Genomic DNA, 13914 nt, shown 5'->3' with positions numbered 1-13914 from the left:
AAAGTGCTGCAGAAGGGTGATTTTTTTTTACTGGTAGATTGTCCCATTAGTGATTTTTAAACAAATATCCCTGAAGATATATTTTGGTGGGTTGGTCCTGGCTAAACCAAAGCCACTCTGTGACTCCTCTCCATAACTGGACAGGGAGAAGAAACCAAAGCCTAAGCTTCATGGGTTGAGATAATGACCAGGAGAGATCATTCATCAAATATTGCCACAGACAAAAGAGATTCAAATTTGGGATATTAACTGAATTTATTACTAACAAAAACAGAGAAGGATAATGAAAAGTGAAATACATGTTAAAAACACCTTCCCTCCACCTTTCTCTTCTTCCCAAGGTCTACCTCCTCCCCCAGGGAGGCTCAGGGAGACAGGGAAGGGGGGCCATGATCAGTTCATCACCTGTGGTTTCTCCTGCTCTTCCAGGAGAGGAGGCCTCCCCCTCCAACATGGGGTCCCTCCCACAGGAGACAGTTCTCCATGAACTCCTCCAGTCTAAGTCCATCCCATGGGCAACAACTCTCCATGAACTGCTCCAACGTGGATTGCTCTTCCTAAGGGTGCAGCTGTTCAGGCACAGGCTGCTCCAATAGGGGTCCCCACAGGGTCACAAACCCCACCATGAAACCTGCCCCAGCATGGGCTCCTCTATCCAAACATTCCTGTCACAACCCTGCTCCAGCACAGGCTTCCCATGGATTCACAGCCTTGTCTCAGGCAGCCACTTGCTCTGGCATGAGGATCCTCCACAGGCTGCAGGTGGATCTCTGCATCCCCATGGTCTTCCATGGGCTGCAGGGGCACAGCTCCAGCAGGGGAATCTCAGCTCCAACACCTGAAGCATCTCCTCCCACTCCTCCACTTGGTGTCTGCATAGATGGTGCTCTGCCCAAGAACATTTTTTTGTTCCTTTCTTAAATATGTTATTACAAAGACATGACTGTCCTTCATGATGGGGTTAGGAGCAGGTTGAGCAGGTTGGCCCTGGGACAAGCTGGCACTGGCTCCAAAAGACATGGGGGAAGCTTCTAGCAGCTTCTTACAGAAGTCACTCCTGTAGCCCCCATCACTAAAATCTGGCCACACAAACCCAAAAAAAAAAAAGATATTAATTCACCATAAACTACATAAGTGTTTAAACACCTTGGGTAGATAGTGGTTTTTGAATCTGATATTTTTTTCCACTAAAAGAGATTTTCATATGTGGATGATTTAAAAAAAGAAGATTTTAAAAAATGCTGCAGAGATGACAGGATTTAGAAATACTCTGATATGTAAGACTAAGATTCTAAAATTATCTTCAGAATATGCTTTAAGTGAACTATTGAACTTTCTTGTCAAATAATTCCATTTTAGCATTGAGGAGTAAATCAAACTCTTCACCATTCTCTCTCTCCAGCAAGCATCATGACTGCTCATCAAAACAAATCTTACTGCAATGCCCTACTGGAAAACTTAGCATCTGGCAAAATTACGTTACTAATTTGTTTTGAAGAACATAACCCAACACAGAAGTGCAAACAGAGCAGAAGACACTTGGCAAAAGTTTGAATACAATTTATTTTCAAATTATATTAGCAGCAGAGTTTTGGGGTTTTGTGGAAAGTTTTTTAAAGTTAGTGTTCATTTGTTTGTTTTTAAAATTTTTTTTATTATTAGAATTTGGTTGTTCACTTGAGGGCTTTGTCGGATTGTTTGTGGGTTTTTTTTAGTTTTCCCTTGAGTTGTTTTGGTTTTGTTTTTTTTAGTGTCAGCAATTCTAAAAGATTCCCTATTATTACAATCATGCAAAAGACACAGATAACTTGAAAATCTGTATGCTTGGGATCTCATCATGTTCTTGGATCCATTCTGGACTCCTTTGTGAGCAAAAGGTTGGGGTATGAGAATGGACAAAAGGCTCCAGAATTTTAGAATTAAAAATTCATCTAGAATGTTAGCAACAGAAGAAGGAAGACACTTGATTTTTTTAAAAAAGTATAGCAAGAAAAGATTTTTAAATATCAAGCTTTTTTTTTTTATAAATTAAGTTAAAAAATATTACACAATTGTTAACAATGCTAGATTGGCCTAAGTATCCTAAGTAGACTTCCAAAACCAGTTTAGAGTGAGAAAACACATATTGCATATTGAGATAGCTATCAATTTTAAGAGGTAGATGACAATATTAATCTATTAGCAGTACAACTTTTATGTAAATACCATTAGATATTGTCTGTACAGTGTCCCTGTATTTGTAAGAGTGCAAAGAGAAGGAAAAACACTGCCTCTCATCTAAAAGCAACTGCATTCATCTAATTCCTTGGTCTACATCACCAGCTCTTCTGGAAATGCAGGTGAGGGGAATTTAAAGGCTTAGTAAGGCAAGGAAAAAAAATAAAATCAACCCTATTTGTGTATGTAGGCAAAACACACCACCCAGACTGCAGTGAGGGTGGCTGAGCCCACAGCACAATCCTCAGGACAGCTTGGCTATATTGAGTGGAAACAGCAGAAGCCCTCACAGACAGAAAAAGAAGCATCAGAAGTCGTGCACAGTACTTCCCATGATGCCAATTCAGACTCATTGCCTAATGTATTTATGAAGGTGCTTCACTGCTGGAAAAGCATTTCTGTTCCTATTCACCCTGTCCATCAGATTTCTGGTTTACCATTAAGAGGAAAAAGCAGTAAGTAATAGCAGCACTGACAGAAAGGCTTTGTCACAGTGATGATCCCAGTGTGTTGCTAACCTGCCAGCATCTGTAAAATGCTGGCTGTTACTAAAAGCATCCATCTCAAAGTGTTAAAAGCACAGCTCAGTACAAAAATGGGATGACAATTTTTCTGTCCTTTGGATAGTCTTCAAATTTCTCAAGGTACCATCTGAAAAACAAAGAAAAATCTGATGAGTATTGAGTCTTCAAAACACTGCTGAGGAAATGAAATAATTGTGCAATGTGTTTAATTTAATCCACACATGTTTTTGTCTACAAAAAAAAAAAAACCCAAAAAACTTTATAACCTACTGTGGATAGAAAAATGGCATTTACTGCACTCATCCTAATGACATCTAATCACCAACTATAACAAAACTAAGTTACAGGTGCCAGCAATGGGAAATCAAATCAACAGATGTGGTGAGATATGTCAGGGAAGGAATAACCCATTCTTTCAAAACATATGGTGTTACACATACTGAATATTTAAACATTTTAAAATTAGAGGGAGAAAAAATAAAATCAAAAGCATGTTATTGCATAATAACTTCATGTGGAAGCAAGAGATACTTCACACACTGGAATGAGAGTCCCATTCTGCATGGAAGTGTCTTTGGCTGCAGTTAGAATTTGGGTAATCAAACAACATTATGAACATTGCACTTGCCTTATTGCTAACACCTTCAAAAGCCATCACTGTCTTCAAATCCAGACAATTAAATAAATGCAGAGCACTATCAGATATTATTTGTGTTTTCACCTTTCATAACAAGCATGCTCACTCCCATTTTTGAATATTTATTCTGCTTTTATGAAAGAACTAAGTTCACCTGGGCTCCTTGAAAGTGCAGATATTCATAATATCAATAGCTAACTGCAAGATCAAAGCTCGAATAAACAGAACAAAACATGCAATGCACGATAACCTGCATCTAGGGAATACAATTATTACACTATTTACCCATTTCAGTAATTTATTCTAAGTTTTTTTTTTTAAACAAACTACACCAACATGTTTCTTCACTTACATGGATTTGCTATTTTTAGTTGCTTGGGGATTTTTTCCTGTCCCCTATTCCATTTTCATACATTTTTCCTGTAGTGTAAAAAACTTCCTTCAACAACATTTAGCTTTTCTTGATGTTCTGAAAGAGTGCTATCAAGGCTTAAGATTGATGGAAACCAACCATGGAATTTGAGCCTGGAGAAGGTAATATATAAGGAGAGGCAGGAGAACCTGTCCTTGCTTCATCTTGCAAGGAGGAGACACAGAATTCAATTGGATGAGGCCTGGACAACTGGGCAGAGCCTTGTGGTTTGCCACACACCAGCTGACTGGACAACCTTCAAATGCTCCTTCCAACTCAAGATACTCTGCAATTCTGGTCACTAATAGCAGGTGATGAAACAGGAAGAGACAGTCAAAGGCAACAGGTTTGGAAGGCTCAGGTTGGATAGTGGAAGAAACTTGTTCACTGGGAGGGTATTACAGACCCAGAACATCCTACAAACAAGGGACAGGAAAACCTCTTTCTGGAGGTTTTTAGGACTCCATTAGACATAGACATAGCTGCCTGCACAGATGATCAGTAGAGTTTTTCAACCTGTTTCCTCCTTAAATTCATGTTTATTTCCTCTTATGCCACTAAGTTTCAACATGAGAACCAAAGGAGGAAGCTGAAAATAACCAAAATAAAATTAACATGCTCAAATTCTCTTAAGCATGCTATTCTTTAATGAGAATCCTTTCAGGAAACAAGTCTCCCCAAACTATGGTTCTTCTTGTCAGCAGGAGGTCCTTCTTGTTAGCACACTATAAATACAGTACGTGAACAGTCAGAACAGAACAGAAACAGACCAGAGACTTCATTAAATATCATCTATCAGAACTGTTTTCATAATATCCATACAATTGATTATAGACAATATGATACAGACATGACCATAAAGTGTGCCTGTTAAAGACCACTTGAGTGATTTTCAGAAGTTTATATATTAGAGAAATGTTTGAGAAGAGAAACTATAGTATTTGATTAATTACGACAATATTGCTAAAATTGTCTGTAATCTTTAGAGATCCAGGATGAACTATCTTCATTTAAACATTAATTTGACCACCTTCTTGTACTGTGTTTATCCTCTGTACTTTCTGCTGAAATTCTGCAGTACTTAATCTTCTCAGAGTATTCTCTATCATATTCTGCCCTACAGGAGCAGTCTCTTTCACAAGACTTGCTCTGCAACATCCCTGTAGGATGAGGCATAATTTGTGAAATGGAAATGCAGCGTGGTATAGAGACAACAGAACTGACAAGGCAGGAACACTTACTTGTGGTGTTGTCTTGCCCTTGAACCCAGGATGAAGAGAGTACACAACGCAAATGCAAAGCTTTCAATGGTGCAGCAGGCGAGGGCAAACCCAAACCATTCCAGGATCTCTCCAAAAAAGTTGGCTCCACTGACATATTCAAACATTCCTCCTGAAAGCAGGACAGAGTTACTTCAAAATACCATAGTAAAGATGTTCAATGTTACCTTTCCTGTACACCAAGGAGCTATATCACCAGTGTCTATTTGATCTTTAAAGGCAGTGGAGACTGTTTTTCAGTTCAAGCTGTACTATGAAGAACTATGTACACTTCAGACCTCATTCTACAACAGACCTTTTGTAGGTCCTCTTTTCCTCTTTAAATAAAGAAAAGCAGATTTACTAGCATCAGAAGCAAGTACATGCCTTTGTGAATAATTACTTAATGACATGTTCTTTGATCATACACTAAAACTTTTTAAAAATACGTAGAAATAGAAGACATACTCCTCTTGAGTCCCAGAAAATACTCACAGGGTTAGTTATCCTACAAATTATTATTTCTTTAAGTACTTTAGAAAAAAAGTTAATTATGAACTATACTATTATTATGAAATAAAGTTCCAAATTTATTCTCTAGCTTACAAAGTTATTGAATTTTTGTTCCCATTCCTCATCAGATCTGCTGTTTCAGCCTCTACACTCAGTGAAAATTTGGCAATCTGTGTTAACTCTATTGTAGACAATTGTGCATAAACAATTAGTACTCAGCTTCTGGGAATTTTATAAATTAAGAATTTCACCCTATTTCCAAAGTCGGTGCACAAATGGATAACATCTCAGTATTTGCTTTACCAGTGGGACTAAACAAACAAGTATTTGGCAAATGTAATAAAGGACATGTTTTGACGTTGCTCTAATTACACTACTTTTGTGATAAAAGAAAAGTGACATTCTGACTTAAACTGGATAAACAACATCAAAAAGACCAGTTCCTCCTGATCTTACAGCAAATAACATTTCCTTCAGAACCTTTTTCTACACTCAACACACTATAGTATGTTCATATTAACTTTTCACATGAGCACATCAATTTACATCTAGTAAAATTACAATTATTTTCACCTTCTTAGTGAAAAATAACATACCTTATATATCTTAGTTACTACAGTTTTATTACAAAAATTAACAACCAAGAAAAAGCAACAACTAAAAAAAAAATGTAGCAAGATAACAGAATTCAGAGGTAGTATTATCTTTCTGCTCTCAGTGAGTGCAAAATGTACCCAGAAGAGTGCCTGTTCCCAAAAGTGATAATAAACCTTAACATTTCAGTATAGGCTCCATAAGAAAGCCTTTCATAGTCTCCATTTTTCCATGAAGGCCAGAACTTCCAATGCCAAATTCATTTGGACTTCTGTCCTCTTTTCCCTGTGTCTCCCTTTTCAAAATTGTTGTTCTCCAATTACTTTAGGAACCTCCCTCTTATATCGGACATGAGATGGGTCACATGCTGAGTGCTTTCTTCATTCCCCTGCTGCCCCCACACTAAGTGAATAATTTAGGTCTTTCTTTTCCACCCACCTGCTGATTCTCTGAAAGTTGGGCAATGCTGTTACATTTTTACCCCTTTTAAAAAATATAGCCAATGTTGGTCAAGAAACCCAAAGATTTGCACAAGCCAAGTGATATAATGAAACAGATTCCTTACAATACTTGGCTTAAGAGGAAAAAAAATGTTTTCCAAACTATAAAATCACTTCCTGTGGTAGAAAACAAAATGCTATTTCCAGTTGCCTCTCATATAATAAATTGCTATCTACTCTAAAATACACCAAGCTTTAGAAGGCCACTTTCACACAGAATCATTTTAGACTGGAAGGGATCTCTTGAGATAATCATGTTCAACCTCCACCGTTGAAGCAGGGTCAGCCAGAACAGGTTGTTCAGGACTATGCCCAGTCTGGTTTTGAGTCTCCCTCCAATCTCTGAGCAACCTGCTCCACACCTGTGTGTTTGACCATCCTCCCAGCCAAAAAAAAAAAAAAAAAAAAAAAAAAAAAAAAAATATCAGATATAATTTCATGTGCTTGAATTTTGTGCCCACTGCCTCTGGTCCCGTCTCACCACTAAGGAGAGCCTGGTTCTCTCTTCTTCATAATATATAAACTTTGGTAAGATCTCCCTGAGCCTTCTCTTTTTCCAGTCTAAAGAGTCCAAGCTCTCTCCACCTCTTCTTATATGAGAGATACTTCCTTTTGTTGTATTAATTTCTGTACCATTTTACTTACCTCTTGGTATCTTGTAACCAGTTTCCCCTGGTTTTCTCAGATTTCTGAGAATATGATCAGAATGAATATTGATGGCCATACCAATCAACCATCCTAAAAAACCTGAAGAGAAATATTGAAAATACTATATTTAGGGCATTGTGTTTGTTCAGAAAACAAACTACAGTCTGGTATTATATTAGGCATATTGTCTCAAAGCAGTAGTAATGTAAGCAGCATAAACAGTTCTGGTGACATCCTGCACAGTCCCAGTCCCACACTGTGCTCTTCAATCAGCAGAGCTCACAGTATCAACACCTCCCTAGCTGGGAAATAGCACTGTAAAAATGAACATAGTTCTTATGTTGGTAGACTTACATAAATGTATGTATGTGCATAGATGCAGATGTAATGTGTATGTTTCCCTAACTTCAACATAGAAAAACAAATACGCTAAAGTTTTACACACTGAAAGCAACAGCCATTTTTAATCTTCCCAGAGGGACAATCTTAGCTCCACTCTCCTTTGACTATTTTACTGATAGCATATCAGAATCTACCCAACAGACTTCTGTGCAATAAAAGGAATACAACTGTGAAGGAGTTAACGTACCATTAACTCGTGCCATTTAGCAAAATGGTTTAGCCATTTATTACAGCCTTTCACAGAAACTGAGATTGTTGTCACATTCTGCATGCTTATGTTGCCATAAGGGTGGGATAAATCAAAAGGAATTTAGGATTAAAATTCAGTATTTTTATCCCTTGGCAACATGTTACCTATGTTATTTTCCCTTGGAGGCACCATTCCCTGCTGATAAAGAACAGATAAGGTCTGTGTTTTGAGGTTAACCAGTGCCTCATCTCAGATGCTGTGATTAGTTTTTCCAACAAGACACAATAATCTGCAGCATCCAGATACCTATCATTATTAGGAGAGACACTGGTAACCCACCACATCCCTTGCCTACAAGATTATATCCAGCTTTGGACAGTGCATACACGCTCTCCAGGTTTGATGTGTGAAGAGAGCAGAGGTGACACGTGTGCTTAATTACCTGGTTGCCAGATAAAAAGCTTCATGCAACAGTTGAGGTGCTGATGTTCTGTAACCTGCACCTTGTGAGTTACAGTTGCTGTTCTGCTTTGCAGAGCTGCTACTAAAGAAGTGTTTTGATGCACAAAACAGTTAGCCATCAACATTCGAAGGAAGCAGTTGAGTAGGGACTTAAAGGAGCAAGAAAAGACAAGGCATACTGCAAAGGTTTTGAAGAAGCTAAAGCAAGCAAAGGAAGAAAGTTTCCATCTAAAAGTGCAGATAGATTAAGAAAGGACACAAGAGTGAGGCACAGAGGTGTTGGTGTCCTGCTTGTTGCAGTCACCACTTCAGGGTATCGCCAGCTTTCTTGGTAAGTTCACAAGATCTTTATTGGCATACAGGTGTAAGGTTCATGCTGAAAGATTATGACTTTGTTTGCAAGCTCATGGTTCTGCATTTGAAGCAGAACATTCCTGTTTCCTCTGAAAACACGTAAGTTCACTGCTCTGAACTAAACCAACACACAGTCCAGAGAAACCATGAGAAAATTACATTAAAACAACATTCCTGCTCCAAATAAGTTGCTGCTGTAGACATAAGTTATTGTGTTCCCCAAAACAGACAAACCATACAATAAGGATTCACAGGTTCCACTTGTTTGAAACTTCTCACCATGACAGTTAATCAGCCTGACTTCTCCAAACTTCTGTACTCACTGGAAATTTCTCATTTCAGCTTCCAGATTTTGAACCTTGGTTGGCTGCTACTTGTAGACATTAATTTATCTTCCACATTTAACTTCATACAGCTTAAGAAATATCCTATTAATTACCAGGAAATATGCTTTCTTGCTATAGTTATTTTCTAATATTCTAGTAATTTTTTTAGTAATTTTAAACAGAAACTTAAAGACACTGTCAGATATTTTTTAAGTACTAGAACATAACAGTCCAGTTGTTCAGGGAGTACTGACTGTACAATGGTTCATTTTGGCATTTGCTTTGACCAAAGCCATAAGCATAAACTGCAGGTATTTGGAGGTTCCCAGCTGGGATGAACACCAAATAGCAATTATAAATTGCTAAGATCCAATTATGTTGGTATGAACTACAAAACAAAAAAAAAAATTCCAAAAGATATTCTAATTACAGGAATAAAAAAAAAGAAAAATAAAGTCTTCCGTTTAGCTGTTTAATGGGCATGCCAAATTTTATCTCAAGATTTGTTGGAATTACAATCTTAAAAAATCAGCAGTGGTCACACTGTTAAAGTGGTTGATATGTACACCAGGAATCTTCACCTCCTTAATTTTCAGGATAACTTTTTATACACTATATTGACTAACAATAGTCACCAGAGCAACACTTCACTTATGTTTAGTGGTACTAGAAATATAAATAAGCATGTATTTCAAACTGGTATTATTTGGAAAAAAAGCAAACAAACAAAACCACAAACACAAACCAAACTAATCCATGCACAGAAGTATTCATAATTGAAGGCAGATGAATTGTCATTTATACATTTGAATCTTTCAGAAATCCTTGAAAATTAAAAAAAAAAACCAAAACAAAAACAAAAACAAAAGAAACAACAACAAAAAAAAAACCCACCCAAAAGAACCCAAGGAAACTTGAGCAACAAGTGTTATTAACTTGATTTTTTTTAAAGATATTTGAGTAAGGAGGAACTGATTTATGGCTCCTTAATCATGATTCATTCACAGCCCTGTATTGAGATATCTTTCAACTAAGGTACTGAAAAAAAAAGCCTGCCTGGATTCAGTCTTCAATAGTCTTTTAATTTTTTTTTTCTGGATCCTGGTTTAAGGAAAATGGAAATTTTAAATGACCAAGAAAATTTCAAATATATTCTAGTGTCCTCTGAAGTCATTCCCTTGTACCTCAGTTTCTCGATTTTTAGCAGACAAACAGAACTGCCTCCTAATCTTGGCAAGAGAATCTACCTATATTGAAATTTCATCAACCTGATATTCATGACAACATGCAGCACAGTTGTCCTCTACTGTCATCCAAAATAACACTAGAATAAAGACAAAAAAATTGCCTTTTTTTTTTTGTTGTAAAAGGCTTGAGAAATAAAGGAGAAACACTAACTTGCTCTGGCCACAGAATAACAAAAAGAAGGGTACTGACTCAGATCAAGGATCTACACAGTCCACTACTCTGTCTTTGACTGATGAGGCAAAATATTGTGGTTTATCTTTGATGAAAATTATCTTTCTTAAAAGACTTCATTGGGAAATGATACTATCATTTTGACAGTAGGCAAAAGTAGATGTCTAGGAAACAAAAAAATTGAGTAAATAAAATACTTTGTCGCTAAACACCTTAGTTTTTTAATCATATCCCTGGCTTCAAGTATAATTGTAACCTCACTTCCCAATTGGGAGTGAATGATCAACCCCTCCACCCCTTCCTTGTGTGGCCAGTTTGTCATTTGACAAAGTCACCCCCCAATTACAAGGGCAGCTGGATTGGCACTGTGTGTGTATCCAGTGTAGATATCCTGACACCAAGGACTTGAAGCATTTGCCATGGTATGTCAGTGGTTAGCAGCTATCCTTGCTAGATTTTTTACTCCATGAATTCGTTACTTCAGTTTAATCTACATGTTAGACAAAAAAGCTTGGCTTCTTCTAAACCTGCATGCAGCTGGTTCCAGGTAGGGTTTCAAGCTTCTACAAGAAAAAAAAATACATGACCTGGATTCACTTGGCTGTTAGAGAGTAAAGATGACAATCAGATCATCTAGCACTGCAGAAAGAAGAGTCAGTTCACAGGTTAAAAAAAGGTTAAAAGGCCTCCAGCTACACCAATGAGAAAATTATGAGAAGACTTATAAAACGGCATTGAAGATACTATAAAATCACAATAAAAAATTAAGAGCTATGAAGGCAGAGGAAAATTACACCTGGTGTTCTCATAGCATGATTTAACTCACCTGTAATGAAGCGTGAGTCGCCCAGCCAGCCTGGAGGGTAGGTTGCATAGGTGGTTAAGCTTCGGCCCTGCAAGTACCCATTGAAAACACAGAACAGAAGCGCTAACGCAAAAGTGAAAAACGGCGTTGGTTTTCCTTCACGGATCAGAAGAGGAAAGATGAGTGCCCTGTAGTGAACAAAGAAAAGAAAATTTATTGTATTAACCACAAAAAAAAGATAGTTTTGAAGTCCAAACACTGTCCACGCTACCCTACTTTACAAATTCTCAGCACCAGCCCTTGGTGTCTGTTTGAAAGGATAGCTGCACTTGCTTTAACATCTAAAACATTCTTTTTTTTTTTTTTTTTTTTTTTGCCTAGTTGGAATTACAAGACCAGTCTTCTCTACCGTATGGCAGAAATTTTGAACTTTGCATCCAAAGCAATTACTTAGATGAGAGGAATAAAGACAACTGATATTAAGCACAGTCCATTTTTGTTCCTAAACCCTCAGTTGTATCAAGCTTTCTGAGATGAGCTAGGAAACAAGACCCCTCCACTAAATTCCCCCAGCATTTTCAGGGGGAAAGTCAATCCCCTTTAAATTAACTTAACTGACCTCAGTTTCCTCCCTACCCTGTAAGCCAAAACATTAATTGCTTCACCTTGACAGTTTTGGTCTACTCTATGACACCTCTAAAGACTTGACAAACCCACAATTGCCATCCCATTTGGGAAAGGAATCTTGATTGCTTTTCCTGGGGGATTATGCAAGTAAACAAACTACCTCCAAACAAGAAGAGCAGGTGAATACTCCTGTGCTCTTTCTTGTGGAACTAGCCAACTCCCAATTGTCTATTGATTTAATTATGATCTATAATACAGAAGCAGGATCACTGAAGCCTGAGCATTCTTCACGTGTTTTCCACCTACCCAAGGACCACTACTTCAAAATAACCTTTCCAAAGGAAGTACAACCCTAACAGCTTTCAAAAAAGAGTAATAATTTTGTTACAGGATTATTTAAAGCATGCAATGCTACAACAAACAGAGCTAGATAACAGAGGTCCCTTCCAGTCTACATTTACCTACAGAAGAGTCCCTTGGGTTTGGCAATAGCAATAAGCAACTGGAAAAAAAGAAACTGCAGCATAGCTCATCTTTTTGTACAAATCATTCCCTCACATTCCCAGTTATTCCCAGACATCAAGGATGAGTTAAGATCCTACGTAAAAACTTATGTATTTACGCCTAAGAATCGAAAAAGGGAGAGCAAAGACACAACTGTAGGTTTTCAAAGGCAGCCTCCAGGCAAACCATATGTCGTATACCTTCCCACTGCAAGGCTGTCGAATACTTTTGATCAAAAGCAAGAGCTTTTCTCAATATGTACCAGAAAATAACACATCAGCCACACAAGAGGCTTAAAACAAACCTGACAAATCTAACCCTCCTGTCTTGGTGGCAAATGTACTTGTGGAGTATGACAAGTAGCTACTGTCCATAACTTGAAGAGAACAGCAAGATCGCCCCTGGGCTCCAACTAAGCTGCCCTCTCCAAGTATTTTTACAAAATGCCTGAATACTCTTGACTACCTGGCAACATAAGGCACTCAGCCTCAGCTTTGTCAGTATTTTAATGAATCATTAAATATGCTGAGCTGGAGGAAACACACAAGGCTCATCCAGTCCAACTCCTGCAACGAACGCTATGTTGAAAGACAATGTTGAACAATATAATTAGAAAACAGCAATTGTTTAGCAACATCAAGATTATATCAGTACACGGTGCTGAACTTTCCTTCTTGTAACACAGTGACCTTAAGACGGTCTGGTCAATCCACTGCTGAAGCGGGGAGTCACAGCAGCAGCAGCAGCAGGAGCACAGGGATGGAGCGGCGCGCTGCGGGAGCGCCCGGCGCTCCATTTGCACGCCGGAGCATCACAAGGCAGCCTGCACCGCATCGCCACGGCCACTCACCCGGCTACCGTAACAACACAGGGCACATCTTCTGCAGCGAAGCAGAAGAGACGTCAGTGACAAACGCTAATTAACAGAACCTCAACCCCTGCGGTCGGGAAGCAGCAAGCAGGTATCTCTGTGAAGACCGATCCCTTCTCCTGCCCCCAGCACGGCACAAGTCCCCGCCATCCGCCCCGGCCCCGCCGGTGCCCGCGGGCAGCGCCGCCCACCCGAGCCCGCACCTGTGCGCGTAGTGCAGGAGGAAGCAGCCCAGCAGCACGCGGTTGGGCCGGGCGGCCGCGACCGCCCCGCCACAGGCGGCGAGCCCGAGCGGGACGAGGAGGGAGGGCAGCTCCTGCAGCGCCCAGGCGGGGCGGGCGGGCAGCAGCCAGCCGAAGCGCCGCGAGGAGTACCGGCCGTAGGGCATGGGGATGAAGCAGAGCAGCAGGGCGGAGGCGGCGCCCAGCGCCATCAGCCCGTAGGAGAAGAGCTCCATCAGCCGCCGCTCCTCGGGGCCCTCGGCCCGGCGCCACAGCGCGCACACGCCGCCATCGCCGGCAAACCCCATCGCGCTCCGCCGCCTCGGTTCATCTGGCACCGCCAGTGGCCGCCGGGGGCGTGCCCGCCGCCGCCCCGCCCGTTGTGGGTGGGTGGGGCGGGGCTGGGCCGGGCCGGGCCCGGCTCTCGGG

General features: G+C 39.8%; 1 protein-coding gene across 1 annotated transcript; it reads right to left on the bottom strand.

Moving 5' to 3' along the window:
• Window positions 1-2355: 2355 nt before the first annotated feature.
• Window positions 2356-13793, bottom strand: SRD5A1 (steroid 5 alpha-reductase 1). The gene is made up of 5 exons (XM_041411802.1): window positions 13468-13793; window positions 11284-11450; window positions 7302-7403; window positions 5032-5182; window positions 2356-2868 (listed from the first exon to the last, which is right to left on the bottom strand). Exons 1-5 carry the CDS (start codon window positions 13791-13793, stop codon window positions 2802-2804), a joined length of 813 nt encoding a protein of 270 aa, XP_041267736.1. The 3' UTR covers window positions 2356-2801.
• Between the last annotated feature and the right edge of the window lie 121 nt (window positions 13794-13914).

The sequence above is a fragment of the Onychostruthus taczanowskii genome, unplaced genomic scaffold (assembly GCF_017590055.1).
Source record: "Onychostruthus taczanowskii isolate IOZ18803 unplaced genomic scaffold, ASM1759005v1 scaffold37, whole genome shotgun sequence".
Classification (NCBI taxonomy): Eukaryota; Metazoa; Chordata; class Aves; order Passeriformes; family Passeridae; genus Onychostruthus; species Onychostruthus taczanowskii.
Note: the sequence above shows the minus strand (reverse complement) of the source record. Positions and strands in the feature narration are given on the sequence as shown.